We start from the raw sequence: 17,732 nt of genomic DNA, 5'->3' as shown, positions 1-17,732 counted from the left end.
TATAAGAGTTTAGAATGTTTTCAAGTAAATAATAAATACTTACAGAATAATATTTTAGAGGCAGTTTAGCCTAATGCCTACACGCTTATCTAATCATGAATGTAAGATCTCTGTCAATTTGCTTTACCATATATGCTCCTGGTAAGACAAACTATTCTTTAAAACTATGAATTTTACTAATCTGGCAACCAATGACTTTTTTCAAAATACATATCTCTACCTAATCTTTAATTTTCATCTGTGCATAAAAAGAAAATGCTTGATAAAGTATGCCTTGTCACCAAGAGAAGTGAATAGAACCCGAACACATATGTGTTGGAGAGACGATCCCCACCCTCGCTGAGGACACAGAGGTCCCGCAGTGAGACTGGATCACCCCCTCGATCGCACAGGGTCTATTCTCATGATCTCCTCACTCAGCAGGCAGGCATTTACCAAGGTGATCAGTACCAAAATGGGAAATCCAAAGCTCAAAAAGGTCAGAGACATGAGCTTTGCTCTCAGGCTTGTGATTGTGGAGAAAATACGGCCATATCATGACCTCTTTCAAATTCCAAACCAATACAATAATGAACAGTTTCCTTCAACTCAAGAAATAAGTCTCAAACTTCAGAAAGAAGTTCCCCAAGTGGTGATTATTTTCCTTCTGATTCACCACCGGCAATTGCTACATTCCTCTAAAAATGAAATGAAAATATAAAATAGAATAAAATATAAAATAAAATAAGAAATACACACATAGATACATACTGTTAAACAAGAAGCTGTGCTTCAGGATAGTAGTGATTTTGAATTAATTTTTAAACACTTAGCTAAGTGTTACTTTCAACGAAAGAATACTATTTGTCTCCTAGCAATGAAGAAAATAAGCATTTTATATTTGTGGAGAAGACACCATAAATGACATGTGCTCTGGGCACTTGCTCAGCAAATTTCAACTTTATCAGCTTTTTACTGATTTCGGCCAAAAGCTATCTTAAAATTTAGGCAGGAAAAAAGGAGAAATGATGTTGTCTTTAAAATAAATTATAATACACAAAACAACTAAGAAGTAACAAATTTTCATCACTTATTTGTAATTTAGATGTTTCTCAGGAAATTCAAATATGATGAGTGCATTTCTGTTAGACCTTTAAAATGACAAAGCAGTCCCAGGCAAAATACAACACTCTAACCATAGAAGGTACTAATGAAGGTTTAAAGATTAAAATGACCGTGTCTCTTGACAGGAAAGAAACCAATGCCTTTCTAATGCCTTTTGACCTACCACGTCTACTGTTCTAAAAAGAACATCCTCCAAAATGGGTCAGTCACAGGCACAATGGATTCACATTCTAAAGATGAACAAAATTAATTTAAAATACAAAGGTTGATGCTATCAAGGCAGAAATTCACCGAGGATCACAGACTTGTTCACAAAGATAAATGACTGCAGCCTACAAAGAGAAGGCTATATAGATCGGAGAACTCAAACAGTATCATTCTTTACGTTCCACATAAAAAAGAGGGAAACAAAGGAAAGATAAACGTGCACTCGCGTTCAAGGCTGAAGAAGACTTCAGACTTCCCAGCACACAGGTTTACAGCCATATCCATTCCAAGGCCTTCCTATGCCTTCTTTCTTTTCTTCTTTGGACTTGGATTTCTCAGTTCATTAGAATATAAGGAATAAATACTGGATTTCTAAATCTCAAAATGTCAGACTTTACTGGTTTCTCTTATGGCCAAACTCTATTGTGTAGCAAACTGTCAACAACTTTATTGACAGTAAATCCTTGAAAACTGAAATTGACCTAACCAACTGCCGCCCCCAACCCAGAAGAAAACACGAAAATCCAGAAAACAAGCTTTTCCCAAGCAAAGGTGATCTGATTTAGAAATGCATTCTAGGTTCCCTTACTTCTTTCACGCATTCACAGGTTAAAATGATCAAAATGATCAGTTCCCAAATACGGGTAGGTCTACTTACCTTCCAGACCATAAACATGGAACCAATAGAGTCCTAAATTAATGTGCATCCTGAGGCACACCTGCGAGCTATGAGCATTAAATACTGTTCCAAGATAATAATGCGAATGGAAGGAATGGGAGAAGAAAAACTCCATAAATACGCAGGAGCTGAGTAGTTAAAACTGCAGTTGTGGCAACCCCCAACCCTGTCTTACCTATCAACTCTCTGGGCTGAGCTGTCCTGCTGGATCCATTGCACGGAATGTTCTGATAGGGGGTAGATGAGGTGGTGTTTACCCAGGACTCCGGGGAGGAAAAGTTGAAAGAAGATTGGTTATTATGGTCCTGAAGCTCTTTACACTGGGCAAGGCTGTCTTGAGGAGTGCTTACTTCTTCAGAACAAGGCTGGACTGAGCTAGATGAGATTCTTCTTTGGTACAAGGGCCGACCAGGTCCTCTGGGTTCATACTACACAAAGAAAAAGGACAGTTCATAAATCAGTGAAAACTTACACCCCACTCTCTTATGCACACAGCAGTCTCACTCTATTAAGTAGAAATTCTCAAAAACACTTTCTTCTGTGACTATCAAAACCCCCAAAAAGCAGCCTGAGCTGTGGACATGGTGTCAGGGGACCTGGGGTCAAAACTCAGTTCTGGCCCTTAGCAGGTATTCCTATGACAACACACGTCTAATTTCTGACTCTGTTTTCCTGTCTGTAAAGTATGGGGCTGAACTACCTGTCTTCAGTTCTAAAGTTCTATCCACATTTTAGGTAACATTAGATTAAGAATAACAATGAAGAAGCATATCTGCTCAAAATTAAATGGGGAAATTACAGTCATGATCAACTGAATCACAACATCTTGAACACATTCGTCCGTTTGAGACTCATCTCATGGGCCCTTCACAACCTCCTGGTTTGTCATTCCTTAGACCTGATGGTAAGACAGGGTTCCTCCCACCCAACAGAGGTACTCCCGATCGCCCTCTCTGCACGTCTTCCTTCGGAAAGTCTTCGACTGAAACGGAACATTCATTATTCTTCAACAAATCCTTCGTATGTTTGAAACCCAATTAACGTTTTTCCCCTCCCTACACTTGCACAACCAAAATTTCTTTGACTCTCCGACAGGATGTATTTGCCAGCATTTCATGATTTTTTACTGCTACTTAAGTGCCCTCCAAGCTCTCGGGCCCGATTGCTGTGGCCATGCTCAGGCTCAGTTCTAAAAGCAAAGGCAATACGGAGTAGCAGTCAGGTGTTCAGTCAGCCCGGCAGCATCACTCGGCAATTGACCTAGCCTCTTGGGAACTTCATCTGTAAATGTGGCTTCCCTGTCCACAATGCCTGCCTCTTAGGGCTGCTGTGAGACCTGAGCAAGTTCAGCATGCATAGCATTTGGCACATAGGAAGGTTTGCTGTTGATGTAACATAATGGATAAGCGTCCGTGTTAGAGCTTACATGACAGAACAGGATTGGCTTTTTACTGCCCCCTCTCCCTCCCCCCAAAGTAACAGATTTGCTATTCAGTTCGTGGTCATTATGATTGGGAGGAAACTTTCTTTTACCACCGTTGTTACAAATAACTGGAAATCAGGAACTAGAGATTAGATTACAAAGAAGAGAGAGAGAGATAGGCACAGAAATAGCAGGATTTGGGGGGAATATAAGATATCACAAGCAGATATTGTCAGGCCAATGAAATGCGGGAATTTGTGGGCCTAAGTATGTGAGAGTAAAGTCGTCACGGACGGAACCACAAGGGTACAAACGGGAAGGGAATGGGTCTGGACTGGCTGCCTTGAGCAGAAAAGCGGGAAGGGGAGGGAGGAGAGACCTCTCACTGTTAAATGAGGATGTCCAGGTCATTTCTACGTTTCCAAAGTTTTAGCTACTGGATGAGAAAGGCGAGAGCTAATACTTCCATCCCATTAATACCCTTTCTCATATGTTTTTATTGTTCTTCTGTCTTTATGTATAGTATCTAAATTCATCTTTAGTTTTACTCTGCTTTAAAGGTATTTTTTTCCAATGGTTAAGATCATTCCAAATTTGATTCCTATTTTCTAGAATAGTAACCATTCTAACTAGTGTCAACTGTGAATTTAATCAGCACATTTGAAATTTCTTCATCAAGGTTATTAACTTATGGTGTTGAGTAGAATAACCAACATTCCTAAACTGCTTTATGTTGTGTATGGCTAGGCAATGAATGAATGGTCACAGCAGCTTGTACAGGGTGCCTTTTTTTATCAAGGTTTGTTATGAAGATGATTAGCTCTTAGACTCAAAGTGAAGTGCTTCTTTTTATTACCAAGACCTGAGTGTTCAGCCCAGTCAGAAACTGTAGGGGATCACATTCTAAAGGCTTTATGTGTGGGCTTCCCTGGTGGCGCAGTGGTTGAGAGTCCACCTGCCGATGCAGGGGATGCGGGTTCTTGCCCCGGTCCGGGAAGATCCCACAAGCCGCGGGGTGGCTGGGCCCGTGAGCCATGGCCGCTGAGCCTGTGCATCTGGAGCCTGTGCCCCACAACGGGAGAGGCCACAACAGTGAGAGGCCCGCGTACAGCAAAAAAAAAAAAAAAAAAAAAAAAGGCTTTATGTGTGAATACTAAAGTACAAAACTAAAATCTGTTATGGCCTCAGAAAACAGGTTATAATAATCAAATTCCCTGGTGATACTCGTACGAATTCCAGGCATTAACTTTATAAGCCCCTTTTTGCAATGAATAGATATGTGAACCACAACGCTTAAACGAGGAAAACTAAAAATCAGAAAGCAGTGGAAAGCTGATATAAAAGGAGAAAATATTCAATTAAACTTTAAAAAAAATGTGTGTCATTTATACCTTCCAAACTGAAATCCAAAAAAATCACACAGTTGACACGCACAGTACTTGTGGAAGTATTGTGTAACATGTTTATAACAGCTCCTAAGCAGCTGCTGACGAAGATGAATGGGTAGATTAAGTATAAAATACAACTTCAAATGACATTATGAATGCAATTGATCCTCTGTTAGAAAAAGAACCAAAACTTGGCATTGTTTGAATGTTCTTAAAATTAGATATGTTGAAGATTTATCTATATGTGTGTGTGTGTATGTATACACACACACACACTCACACACACTCACACATAATATACATACGTACATATATAAATATAATATATAGATGGTCCCCTGGTATACCTACTTCATACAACACAGATGTAGGTAGATGCATGAAAATATGATTTGCTACTTTGGAATCTGTCCTCAAAGGTAATTTGAGGATAAGCAGAGAAATCTTGCTGACAACTGAATGAAATGGTTTATACACCAAATAAATTACCTTTTAGCAGTTTTGTAGTTTTCAGCATACAGACCCTGTACAGGTTTTGTTAATTTGCACCTAGCATTTAATTTTCCTCTGAGCTATTGTAATGGTACTTGCTCTTACATTTTGGTTTCCAATTGAATGTTGCTAATATATGGAAATGGGATTGACTTGTGTTGACCTTTTACCTCAAAACCTTGCTAAATTCACATTAGTCAAAATTAATTTTTGTTGGTTTGTTTTCTGGGTAGATTCCTTGGGTTTTTCTACACTGACAATCATGTCATCTGTGAATAGGGAGAGTTTTATTTCTGCCTTTCCAAACTCTGTGTCTTTTCTTTTTATTGATGTACTGCACTGGCTAAGACTTCCAGGATAACGTTGAACAGGAATGTTGAGAGTGGACATCTTAACTCCTTCCTTATCTTAGAAGCGTTCAGCATTCAGTCTCTACCTTAATCATGATGGTAGCTGTAGGACTTTTATAGGTGCCCTTTAACAGGTTGAGGAATATCCTTCTACTTCTAGTTTGCCAAGAGTTTTTATGAGTGGATGTTCTGTTCTGTCAAATGTGTATAGGCTTTTTTTTGCGGGGGGGGGGGGATGTCTATTGATATAATCATGTGATTTTTCTCCCTAGACTGTTAGTATGGTGGATTACATTGATTTATTTTCAAACACTGGACCAGCCTTGCATTCTGGAAATAAGCTCCGACATGATTGTAGTGTATTGTTCTTTTTTATATATTGCTGAATTCAATTTGTTAATGTTTTGTTGAGGATATTGCAGTGATGTTCACAGATATGTCTGTAGTTTTCTCTTTCTTGTACTGTCTTTGTCTAGTTTTGGTATCAGAGTAATGCTAGCCATATACAGTAAGTTAAGAAGTGTGCCCTTCTCCTCCATTCTCTGGAAGAGATTGTGTAAATTGGTGGTATTTCTTTACATGTTTGGAGGAATTCAGCAGCGAACCATCTGGGCCTGCAGATTTCTTCTTTGGCAGGTTTTTAAACTACAAATTCAATTTTGTTAACAGTTATAAGACTATTCATATGCTATCTATTTAATCTTCAGTGAGTTTTTGTAGTTTGTGGTATTCAGAGAAGTGATCCATTTTATCTAAGTTGCTGAATTTTATGCAAAGAGTTGTTCACAGTATTCCTTTACTGTTATCCTTTTTAATGTCTACTGGATTCAGTGGTATCTCCTCTTTCGTGCCTGATATTGGTAGTTTGTGCTTCTCTCCTTTCCTCTGTCACTCTTGCTAAAGCTTTATCAGTTTTTTTTTTTTTTTTTTTTTTTGCGGTACGCGGGCCTCTCACTGTTGTGGCCTCTCCCGTTGCAGAGCACAGGCTCCGGACGCGCAGGCCCAACGGCCATGGCTCACGGACCCAGCCACTACGCAGCATGTGGGATCTTCCCGGACCGGGGCACGAACCCGTGTCCCCTGCATCGGCAGGCGGACTCTCAACCACTGCGCCACCAGGGAAGCCCAAGCTTTATCAGTTTTATTGATCTTTCCAAAGAACTGGCTTTGGGTTTCACTGATTTTTCTCTATTATTTTTGTTTTCATTTTTTATTGAATTCAGTTCTCATCCTTATTATGCATCTTTATTATTCCCTTCCCTCTGCTTGATTTTAATTTATTTTATTCTTCCTTTTCTAATTTCTTGGGATAGAAGCTTAGATTATTGATCTGAGACATTTTCTAATTTCCCTTGAGACTTCCTCTTTCACTCATTTATTATTTAGATATATGCAGTTTAATTCCCAAGTCTTGGAGATTTTCTGGTTATCCTTTGGTTATGCATTTCTAGTTTAATTCCATTATGGTCAGATAACATATTTTATTGGTGAATGTGACATCTGCACTTGGAAAGATCATATATTCTGCTGTTGTTGGTTGGAGTGTCCTATACATGTCAACTAAATGCAGTTGGTTAACGATGCTGCTCGCTTTTTCTATATCCTGGCTGATTTCCTGTCTATTAGATCTATTAAATACTGAGACGGGAGAGTCAAAGTCTCAAACTATAATTGTGGATTTGTCTGTTACTCCTTTTAGATTTTGCTTCACGTATTTTGAAGTTCTGTTGTTAGACGCATACACACTTAAGACTGTTATTTCCTTTTAATGTACTGACCCTCTTATCAGTACTAATGTCCCTCCTGGATAACTTCCTATGCTCTGAAGTTCACTTTGTCTGACACTAATATAGCCACTCTAGCTTTCTTTTGATTAGTCTTTGCATGGTATGCCTTTCTCCATCCTTTGCTTTTAACTACCTATACTGTTATATTTTTAACGTTTCTTGTAGATAGCATATAATTAGAACTATTTGAAAAACCCATCCTGACAATCTCTGACTTTTAATTGGTATGTTTAGATCATGTATATAATGTAATTACTGATATGTTTAGATTTAAGTCAGTTGTCTTATGTCTTTTGTTTCCTGTTCATTTCCTGTTTTATGTCCCTTTGTTTTCCTTTTCCTGCCTTCTTTTGGGCTATTTGAACATGTTTTTGTAATTTCATTTTAATTTTGTGATTCTGTGTCTCCTTATATGATTTTTAAATAGGTGTTCTAGGGATAATGGAATACATACTTAACTTTTCATCATCTGCTTAGAATCTATATTTTATCACTTCAGTTGAGATGTAGAAAACTTATTACCATATTCGGTTCTTTACTTTTCCTCTTTATGCTATAGTTATAGTTGTTTTATATATTATATCTATATACACTGAAAAACAATCAGACCATGTTATATATTTTGCTCTCAACTGGGAATTTTGATAGAACTCAAGGAGAACAGTTTATCATATTTATCCAGATATTTACTGTATCTGTTGCTCAACTTCCATTGCTGATGTGCCTAGTTTCCTTCTGGTATCATTTTCCCTCTGTCTGAAGAACTTCCTTTAACAATTCTTTTAGAGGAGGTCTGCTGGCTAAAAATTCTCTTAGTTTTCCTTTATCAGTAAATGTCTTTATTTTACCATCATTCCTGAAGGACAGTCTTGCAGCATATACATTTCTGGGTTAAAAGTTCTTTTCTTTCAGCACTTTAAAAATGTTTGCCACTTCCTTCTGGCTTCCATGGTTTCTGATGAGAAATCGTTAGTCATTTGAATTATTGTTCTCTAATGAGATGTGTTTTCTCTGGCTTCTCTCAAGATTATTTTCTTTGCTTTTTGCTTTTAGCCATTTGATTATAATATGCCCAGGTGCAAATTTCTTTGGGTTTATCCTATTTAGGATTCACTCTGCTCCTTAAATCTGTAGGCTTACGTCTTTCACCAAACTTGGGAAGTTTTCTGCTATTATTTTGTCAGATATTTTTCAGCATCACATTTTTTTCTCCTCTCCTCCTTGGACTCTGATGAAATTCAAAAGATTGAATATTCAACCTCTGTTTTTGTCCCATAGGCCTCTGAGGCTCTGTGTTCCTCCCCACCCCCACACCCCATCCAATTCTTGTTCTTTCTGTAGTGCAGATTAGGTAAATTCTATTGATCTTCAAGTTCACTGACTCTCTCCTCTGTCATTTCCATTCTGCTACTGAGACCATCAAGTGAGTTTTAAATTTTTGGTTATTGCATTTTTCAGTTTTAAAACGTCTACTTGGTTTTGTTTTGTTTTTTAATATCTTCTCTTTCTCTGCTAAGACTTTTTAACATTTGTTTCAAGAGGTCTGTGATTGCTCTTTGGAGCATTTTAATAATAAGATGCTTTCAAGTGTTTTCGGATAATTCCAAGGTCTGTATCATCTTACTGCGGGCACCTGTTGATGGGCTCTTCCTGTGTGAGCTGAGATTTCCATAATTTCTTATATACTGAGTAAGCTTGGATTGCATTATGGACATTTTAAATATTAACTCATGAGACCCTGGGTTTGTTTAAATCCTACAGAGAATGTTGATACTGATATTTTTGTTTTAGCAGGCAACTGATCTGGTAATGTTAAGTTCCAACCTGTCTTCTGTGGGCTATGGTTTCAAAGTCAGCTTAGTTTTTAAAGCCTTTGTGGTGCTATCTGGATCTGCACTGAGTGTCTGCCACTCTGGATTCAGTCCGTGACCTCGGCAGAGGTCTATCCATCAGCTCAGTTCTCCATGTCTTTGGTATGCTAATTAGGATCTGATCCATGCATGTGTACATCAGACCTGGGCCCACGAATTCATAAACAATTCCAGAGTCACTTTCTTAAGCTCCTCCTCTCCATGAGCTCCCTGGTGATTTCTAGGTCCTTGGGAGCCCCCTTGATAGTCCTCTGACCAGAAACCACCCACTCCCACAGCGTGCAGAGTCTAGGGCCAAGGGGCAGGAGGACAGACAGGAAAAGGCAACAAGGTCTGGCCCCACCCTCCTGGCACCACAGACCCACCAAGCAGAGATGGCTCCCCTCCCTCAGAGTTCTGGCTCCCATAAGCTTTTGCTGTGATCAGGGCCATCACAGTGAAATTTTTGACTCCATATTGCAACTAACCTTTAAGAAACTACTAACTGCCAAGTTTTGGTGTAGTATCAAGGGGGAATATCTATAATTTTCTGAAAAGGTCATTAAAATTTAAAATCCCTTTTCCAGGTACATATCTGCATGACAGAGTTTTCTTCATATACGTCAACCAAAATGACATATTGCAGAAGATTCGCAAAACTGAAAAACTGGCACTCTTTTCACTAAACATTTTTGTTTTGGAAAATACAGTTATTTTTGTTAACAAGGAATGAGTTTATTATTATAATTTTTAAATGAATTGATATTTATTTTAAATTATTAGTTTTAAACACTGATAGCTTATATTAAAAAAACTGTTGATAGATATTTAAACATCACATAAATAAAAGTTTTTGAGATCCTTCTGACGTGTGCATAAGGCTATTCACTGAAGCACTATTTTTTTTTTAATGGAATTGGTGGATCGCTTGGTAAACTCTAATTTTATTTTATTATTTTATTTATTTATTTTTATTTCATTTATTTGTTTATTTTTGCTGTGTTGGGTCTTTGTTTCTGTGTGAGGGCTTTCTCTAGTTGTGGCAAGCGGGGGCCACTCTTCATAGTGGTGCGCGGGCCTCTCACTATCGCGGCCTCTCCTGTTGTGGAGCACAGGCTCCAGACGCACAGGTTCAGTAATTGTGGCTCACAGGCCTAGTTGCTCCGCGGCATGTGGGATCCTCCCAGACCAGGGCTTGAACCCATGTCCCCCGCATCGGCAGGCAGACTCCCAACCACTGCGCCACCAGGGAAGCCCCTAAAATCCAGTATTTTAACTAAATATATCTATGGGATATAGCCTTAGGACAAAATGAACCACACAGATGTCTTCAACTGCATTTATTGCTAATTTAACATCAGTGCTGTTATTATGAAACTATTACACACACCCCCTTATCTGTCTATATCTTATCTATGTGTATGTATATACATATAAAGCAAATAACTAGCTGTCAGTCATTTATTAGGAACAATGATCTCTAGTGTAAAGTGAAAAACACAAATATTAAAAACCCTCTAATCCTTCATTGACTTGGAAGTATCAATATGAACTCATGATTTATTTTTCTCTCAAAAAACAAAGTACTTCCCGGCTCTGCCCAGTGAAAAAGCAGGGACAAGCAGTACCAGAGAGCACCTTCAGTACCAGACTACAGTCTCCATCAGGGCTGCCCTGAGAAACACCTGATTCCTGGTCAGGGGCGGAACATGTACGAGATGAGCTAGAGACATCTTGTCCTGCCTGAAAGCAAGGAAGCTACCAAAGGTCACTGTCAATATGTCAAAGAACACAGCCACCAATATGAAGGGGCTCCCACTGGCCAGAGACATAACAGTGTGTCACACTGCAGAATGGCTACAATGAACTGAAAACTCAAATATATAATGATACCTGATTCATGATGATATTCCAAAGGAAAAAACGGTGAGGGGAGCCTGAGTGGTCATCTCTGGGGCCTGCTAAGGCACCATTACTCTGAAAATTTAGGGCAAGAAAACAAAGGGCAAGAACTACTCATTTTTTCTATATAGACCAGATTTGAAGGAATGAAACCTTTAGTGAGGAGAAGTTCCCTTTCACAGAAGAAAAACAGATACAAAAGAAATGAAAAGAATTTTAAAATTTTAAAACCATTTTGCCATCTCTAATGAAACAACAGTTCTAAACAATAGTCATCAATAGCTGCTAAATCTGAAGGTCGCTGGGAACTTTTAAAACTGGTGGATCAGACTGCTGTCATCTGATCACTGATAAACGTTAATCAACTTAACATCACTAAAGGTAGAAAACCAGGTATTATGAGCATCCTCCCCTGTATGCATATGAACACACACCTTCACTTCAAATGATATACACAACCTGGTAATTTCTCACTAAAATATCACAGATATCTTTTTATGTCATGAAAACTCATTTATTACACCATATTTAATAGCTGCACTTTATTTCTTCACTCATTTAAAGTTGGAAAATTCTAATGCCCGTAGGACCAGGTCTATAACCTAAATGTGTAATGTAAATCAGACCAGGTGTTGAACAATACGGAGTTATGCTGTGATAAACTAAAGAATACATGCTTGGCACTCAAACTAGTCAAATTTAATTTTCTAAAAAACCACTGAACAAGTTAAAAAAAAACAAATCCGGACTATCAGTCTGTACTCTCTGAGTTTTATCTCATTTCTAGGATATTTAATAATTTTTCACGACTTTACAAATTTACTTGTCTAAAATACCACTAAATTCCATCGCTTTACATCTTGTTCAACTATAAATTTTCATACAATATGAAGGTTATTGGTTCACTAACAAAATTGATTCTCTGGAGATGCTCACGTTTTTCTTTTAATCTAAAAGTATGTTTTTGGCCTGGATTTGTGTGATCCAAGAAGAGGCAATGTAACCTTGACCTAAATTAAAATGTCAGGGACACGCAAAGACTCTGGGGCAGAAATCAGACCTTACTCACTTGTGTATTCCCGGCACCTAAACACCATGCCTAGAACCTAAAAGTCCTCAATAAGTATTCAACAAAAGGATTTAAACGTTTAATGTTGAACACATACCATATTTTCTATTTAATTTCCCCAAGCTTTGAAGAAGAAATTCCTGACTATAGAACACTCTTGGGCTCTACTAACTTACTTCAATTTAGCTCCCAGTAAGGTTATGATCTTACGTCTAAAGCAATGTGCTATAGTTTTGTCGACTTACCTAGGAAGAAAGAAACTAGGAGAGGAGTATCACTATAAGATTAAAAACAGTATTAGCAAGCCAGGCAATGTGTGTTGGATAAACTGTAGTTTGCAACAGTAATGTCTATGGGTTCATGTCATGTAATCTATTGAAAAGGACTTGATAACTTCTGAAACTGTATTTTGTTTTTAAAGGCATGATCCCCAGTTAATGGTGGAGACTGGCCCAAGACTCCACTAAAATAATAATAAGTGAACATAAAGGATCTATAACAATCAAGACTGGATGACTGGCCATCAACATAGGACACATTTCTGGAACACATGGAAGACTGTCTGTGGAAGAAGGATGGAGTTAGAGCTACCAGTTGAGAGGAGAATCAGTCCACTCTGCAGGACTCCAGAGAGGCTCGGGCCTCAGAAACACAAGCTACAATGGAAAGTGAAGGGAGGACGAAGGGATAAAACGGGGGGGGATTAACTGAAAGTCTGTACAGAGAACAAGTAGTCTCACCCTGCACTCCTCCGCAACAACCAGAAGATGCAAGCATTAAAAAGTCCCCAGGGAAAAGCCTGCCAGGCAGTGAGTCATTAAGGAAACGTAAAACTCCCAAACTGCTTTTCAGGGACACAGATAATCAAGGGTTACCAGACATTTAAAGGGAGTCTCCAGCGTAAAAGATGGTCACAGATAAACAGGAAAAAAGGAGGGCCCAGGAAAAAGAAGTAGCAATTACGTTTTAAAAATATTTTTTTAATGCTTTTTTAGTTCTTACTAAAAATCTAAGACAAAACAACAACAACAAACTCTCAATTGGTTTCCTCAGAAAAGGCACTGCATTTATAAAAACAAAAATAAGATGCTATGAAAAAGGAAAAACCTGAGAAGGAAGAACTCTTGGAAATTAAAGAATCTGAGGGCTCAAATGTAAAGTGTGATAGAAGGGTCTGTAGGTAAGATGAAGGAAATCTCAGACAGCAGGAAAAATACAAACATTAAAATGTGAGAGGAAGAAAGAATCTGAAGAATCCAGGAAGTCTAACATCTTATCAACAGAAGCTTCAGGAAGTGAGAAACAGAGAAAAAAAGATGGTAGGCAATTAGCAAAGAAATAATACAAGACAGTTTCAAAGAGCTGAAGGGTGTGAGTCCTTCAGTTGAGCAATTCTGTCCAAAAGACCCTTCCGTGGCATGGGAGATGCTGGGGACCTGCACTGTTCAGTAAAACGGCGCTGAGCCACACGTGGCCGCTGAGCAACTGAAATGTAGTTAGCAGAAACAAGAAAGAGGTGGTTCTATTTCACCGCATTTCACATCACATCAGATCCATCAGGAATCCCTGTAGATCTTAGCTACAAACAGACCTTGAATTTACTTCTCGCCATTACTACTGCTCCATCATAGTCCAAACCACCATCATCTCTCACCTAAATAATTATGCCACTCTCCACCATTTCTTTTATATTATTTTAAAATAATTATTTTTAAAATAAAATGCATTATCTTAACAGAAGTTTGAAAATGTCCATGTCACATTAGGTTGATAAGATTCAATCATAATAGAAGCAAAAATTTATCTTAATTTTCAAAACCACAGTACATTTATCTCTGGGTTTTGTTTTGTTTTTCTTGAACGAAAGGTACACTAAAATGAACGTGACTTTGTACCAAAGTGCATTAAAATCAATTTAGGTCTAAATAAACATAAATACCATTTGAAAGCATTTCACAGGCAAGGGCACTTACACTCTGCAAACAGTATTTTCCCACCAAGCGATGTTCTTTTCCTACATCCAAACACAAGGTAATAGAGGAGATACTAGAAGGAATGCAGTATTACATCTAAGAGAGAAATGTCAGGTTCACTGCTGTGACATTTTGAGCTACCTTGACTCATTCTGGCTCTTGTCAACTCTTCTTGAATGTGAAACAGTCAAGTTATCAATTATAGACCACAATCCCTCTTATGATGAAAATACGTCAGCTTGACATAAATAAAATAGTACACAGAAGTTTACCTTCAACTCATAGCTATGATAACTCTGAAGAATAATTACAACTATGAAGAATCACAGTTATCATAATTAATTTCAAAAAAGAAGGTAATGCCAGAGAATTCTGTTTATAATTTTTAAAGAACATTGAGAAACAAATTCCTTATAGTTAATCTTCTGATATTTGAGATCTCCAAGTTAATTATCTGAGCTGTCAAACATTTAGTAGGTAGAACTGGATAGCTCTAAGAATACGGAATTCTAAAATGAACCATCTCCTTCTCTCTCCACCACCATCCCCCCCTTCTCCGCAAAGGAGAACTTCATATAATTGAAGATTTAATTGTTTGGTCTCAAGAACATGATTTGTCTCACCCCTGGCCTCACCCACCCACCTGCCACGTCTACTTCATGTAACTGCAATCACTTCCTGCTTTCTCGGAGTAAACCTTATTTGTGGCATAAGGATATGAACAACAGTGTGATGCTCCAGAAACAACGCGAGACCGGAGGTCAGGAGTCTCAGCTCTGCTGTGATTAGTAACTGCTTGAGCTCTAAGTCCTTCAACATCTCACTGCCTCAGTTTCTTTTTAAAAGGAGGAGTCAGAGTAAGTGATCTTCAAGGCCTTGACTAATCCCAAAGTTCTAAGTTTTACTTTAAAGCCTTCAAAAAATCAAAGTCTTTGTCAATGAGAATATATCTTAACTTTTTATTATTAAAAAGTCCAAACATCCATCACCGACCTTAACAGCCATCAACAATTTGATGTATTTGCTAAAATAATTAAAGTGTTATGACATATACAAGCCTATTTAAGTTATTTAAATTAAAAAAACTATAGAGAGCATGCTAACTGATTACAATAGAATGCATTATGGGCAATGAGTTTAAAATTTCAGATTTTCTCCCCACAGAGGGAAACTCCTATGAAGTACACTGAAAGAGAAGGGCCCGCAAACAAAAATTTGAGAAAAAGATCCCTTGCCTATAAAAATACATACATATTTCTGACAGAGAACGTCCTTTTATTTCCACCTACACTTCAGTCCTGTGGGCCCTTAGGCTGTTCAATATATATACTTTTCACCTTTTATTTTCTTTCTTCTTTTCTTATTTCCTGACCGCTTTTTGTTTCCTGTTGCCTTTGCCCAGTTCTCAGTTTTTTTCCTGAAGAGAAGACTATTCTTTCTACCCACATCTCCTGCCGAGCAGATTGCTCCTTTACTTCTAGATGGCAACCCTATCAATGACTGGCATGCAGAATTTAATTTTAGAGTCCTCAGGTCTTAAATAATTTCATTATTTATTCCTTAAAGGCTTATTCTCCTCTGCCGGAGATCCTTAGTCCTGGGTTCAGTATGGACTCCATATATGTTTGCGTGTTTATAAACATTCTTCATGCTTAAACTGTGAATTTGTTATGTTGCTAAACATATGATCATTATTTTCTAAGTCCACTGCTAATATCTCCTTCTAAAAATCAAAGTGTAATGCTAAAGTTTCAAAAGCCATTTAAGAAGAAAAAGCTAAATGACTAAACTCATGTATGAATTTCTATTTTTAAAGATTGTTGTCAGTTTAAGGAAAAATTCATAACCTGCTTACCACTGTTTTATAAGGTACACCTCTAATGTATAAGGTTAGCAAGCCATTCACATGTATATGTATAAATAAGTAACTGGGGGAAAGGTTAGCAACTTAATGAATTAGGGCTCTATTTATAATTATACTATCAAAGTTAATCACTAAGGAAGAGCTAAATGCTCTGGTGGAAATTCCAAGTCTCATTAACTATGGTGCCAGAACCTTTAATTAAAATAGGGCATCTCATTTAAATGATTAGCTTTGATAATTTAAGCATACTCATGCTTCAATTACAGGTCTGATTTATTAATTTGTTGATCACTGTCTCTGTCATATGCATTAGATGGCGTATTAGATACCACATAGTGACGATCTGAGAAGACACTTCTGAGAGGACAGCAGTACTAGCTGGTCATGCAACATAAATCATGACCTATCATCATGCATCCACCTTTCAAGTCAGAACAGGCAGACTACGTTGATCAGCCAAGAATATAATCTTCAAGCTACATCTGTACCATAATACCTTGCTCCATAGAAGGAGACTTGGCGGGGAAGAGGGAGGATGATTAGACAATAGTATTGAAATCACTGAGTATTGAAGGACAAGTACTTCCTGAAAATCGTTTTGAAAACTAACCTCAAAACTAGCTGTTTGAAAGAAAAAAATGAAAATAAACAGATGGGTTAAAAAGTGTCTTTGTTCAAAGGCAACACATAAGACAGAACTATTTCAAAGCAGATACCTCACAGAGGCCTACTCGTCATCTCTAAGACGGCATAAGTAAATGCTGATTTATAGGAAGCTGATCAGAATGAGCGACTTACAAGAATTCCGTTTTTGTTAGAAGGCCACTACAACAGTACCACCAGCGCAGCACAAAAATGTGCAGCTCCAAATGCTTATTTGGAGACGTTTACAATACGACACTTTTAAAAGGAACTTTCCATTTATTACTAGTGAGGACTTTTAATCAAACTATTATTTCATGGCAAAGTACCTCTTAAATGGCAAAAGCTCTGCTCTGCACCAGTGTTCTGCACTGCTGGCTCTATGTTAAACAAAAGTTTTTTAACGTGATAAAACTATCTCCACTTAAGAAGAATGAGGATTTATCTCTCAAGATAAAATAACTGGAAAGTATAATGGGGGGAAAAAAAAGGTCCTGTTCATAAACAAAAAGCAAGGAAAACTCAACCTAAGAATAAATTTAACCAGAAATGAAAACACTAGTAAGAATTTTACAGAGGAACACTCAGAAAACAAAGAAAGAAGGAAGAGAAGGAGGGAAGAAGGAAAAAAAATTTAAAATATTGAAGACTGTACAGTTCCTAAATGAGAGGTTTAAAATATTTGTAAAGACAAAATTTCCCCCAATTTAAGCTATCCATTTGATATAAGTGAAATTAAAACCTAAGAAAGGTTTTTGTTTCCGTTTCGGGGAGAGGAGTTCACATAGGTATTCTAAACTTCTAGTAGAAAAACCAGAGAATAACCTCTTCTCCCCGGCACTCCCCAAACCGAAACCGGAAGAAAAAAACAAAGTAATAAGGGAGACGTCACACTATCAAATTAGAATACCAGAAAGTCTCAAAAATTAAAACAGTGTAATTCTGGTACAGAAACATATGGACAGATGAGGAGAAAAATAGAAAGTCCAGAAACAGATTGCA

At 37.7% G+C, this 17,732-nt stretch overlaps 1 protein-coding gene across 7 annotated transcripts in view; it reads right to left on the bottom strand.

Moving 5' to 3' along the window:
- HELZ (helicase with zinc finger) overlaps positions 1-17,732 on the bottom strand; it is a 155,838-nt gene that overhangs the window by 9,548 nt on the left and 128,558 nt on the right. For all 7 annotated transcript variants that reach the window (XM_059998655.1, XM_059998652.1, XM_059998654.1 and 4 more), the window contains one exon: positions 2,166-2,418. In XM_059998655.1, coding sequence (XP_059854638.1) covers positions 2,166-2,418 — 253 coding nt within the window. The remainder of the gene's footprint in view (positions 1-2,165; positions 2,419-17,732) is intronic.

The sequence above is a fragment of the Delphinus delphis genome, chromosome 19, assembly GCF_949987515.2.
Source record: "Delphinus delphis chromosome 19, mDelDel1.2, whole genome shotgun sequence".
NCBI classification, from domain to species: domain Eukaryota; kingdom Metazoa; phylum Chordata; class Mammalia; order Artiodactyla; family Delphinidae; genus Delphinus; species Delphinus delphis.
This window is presented reverse-complemented; position numbering and strand designations above follow the sequence as displayed.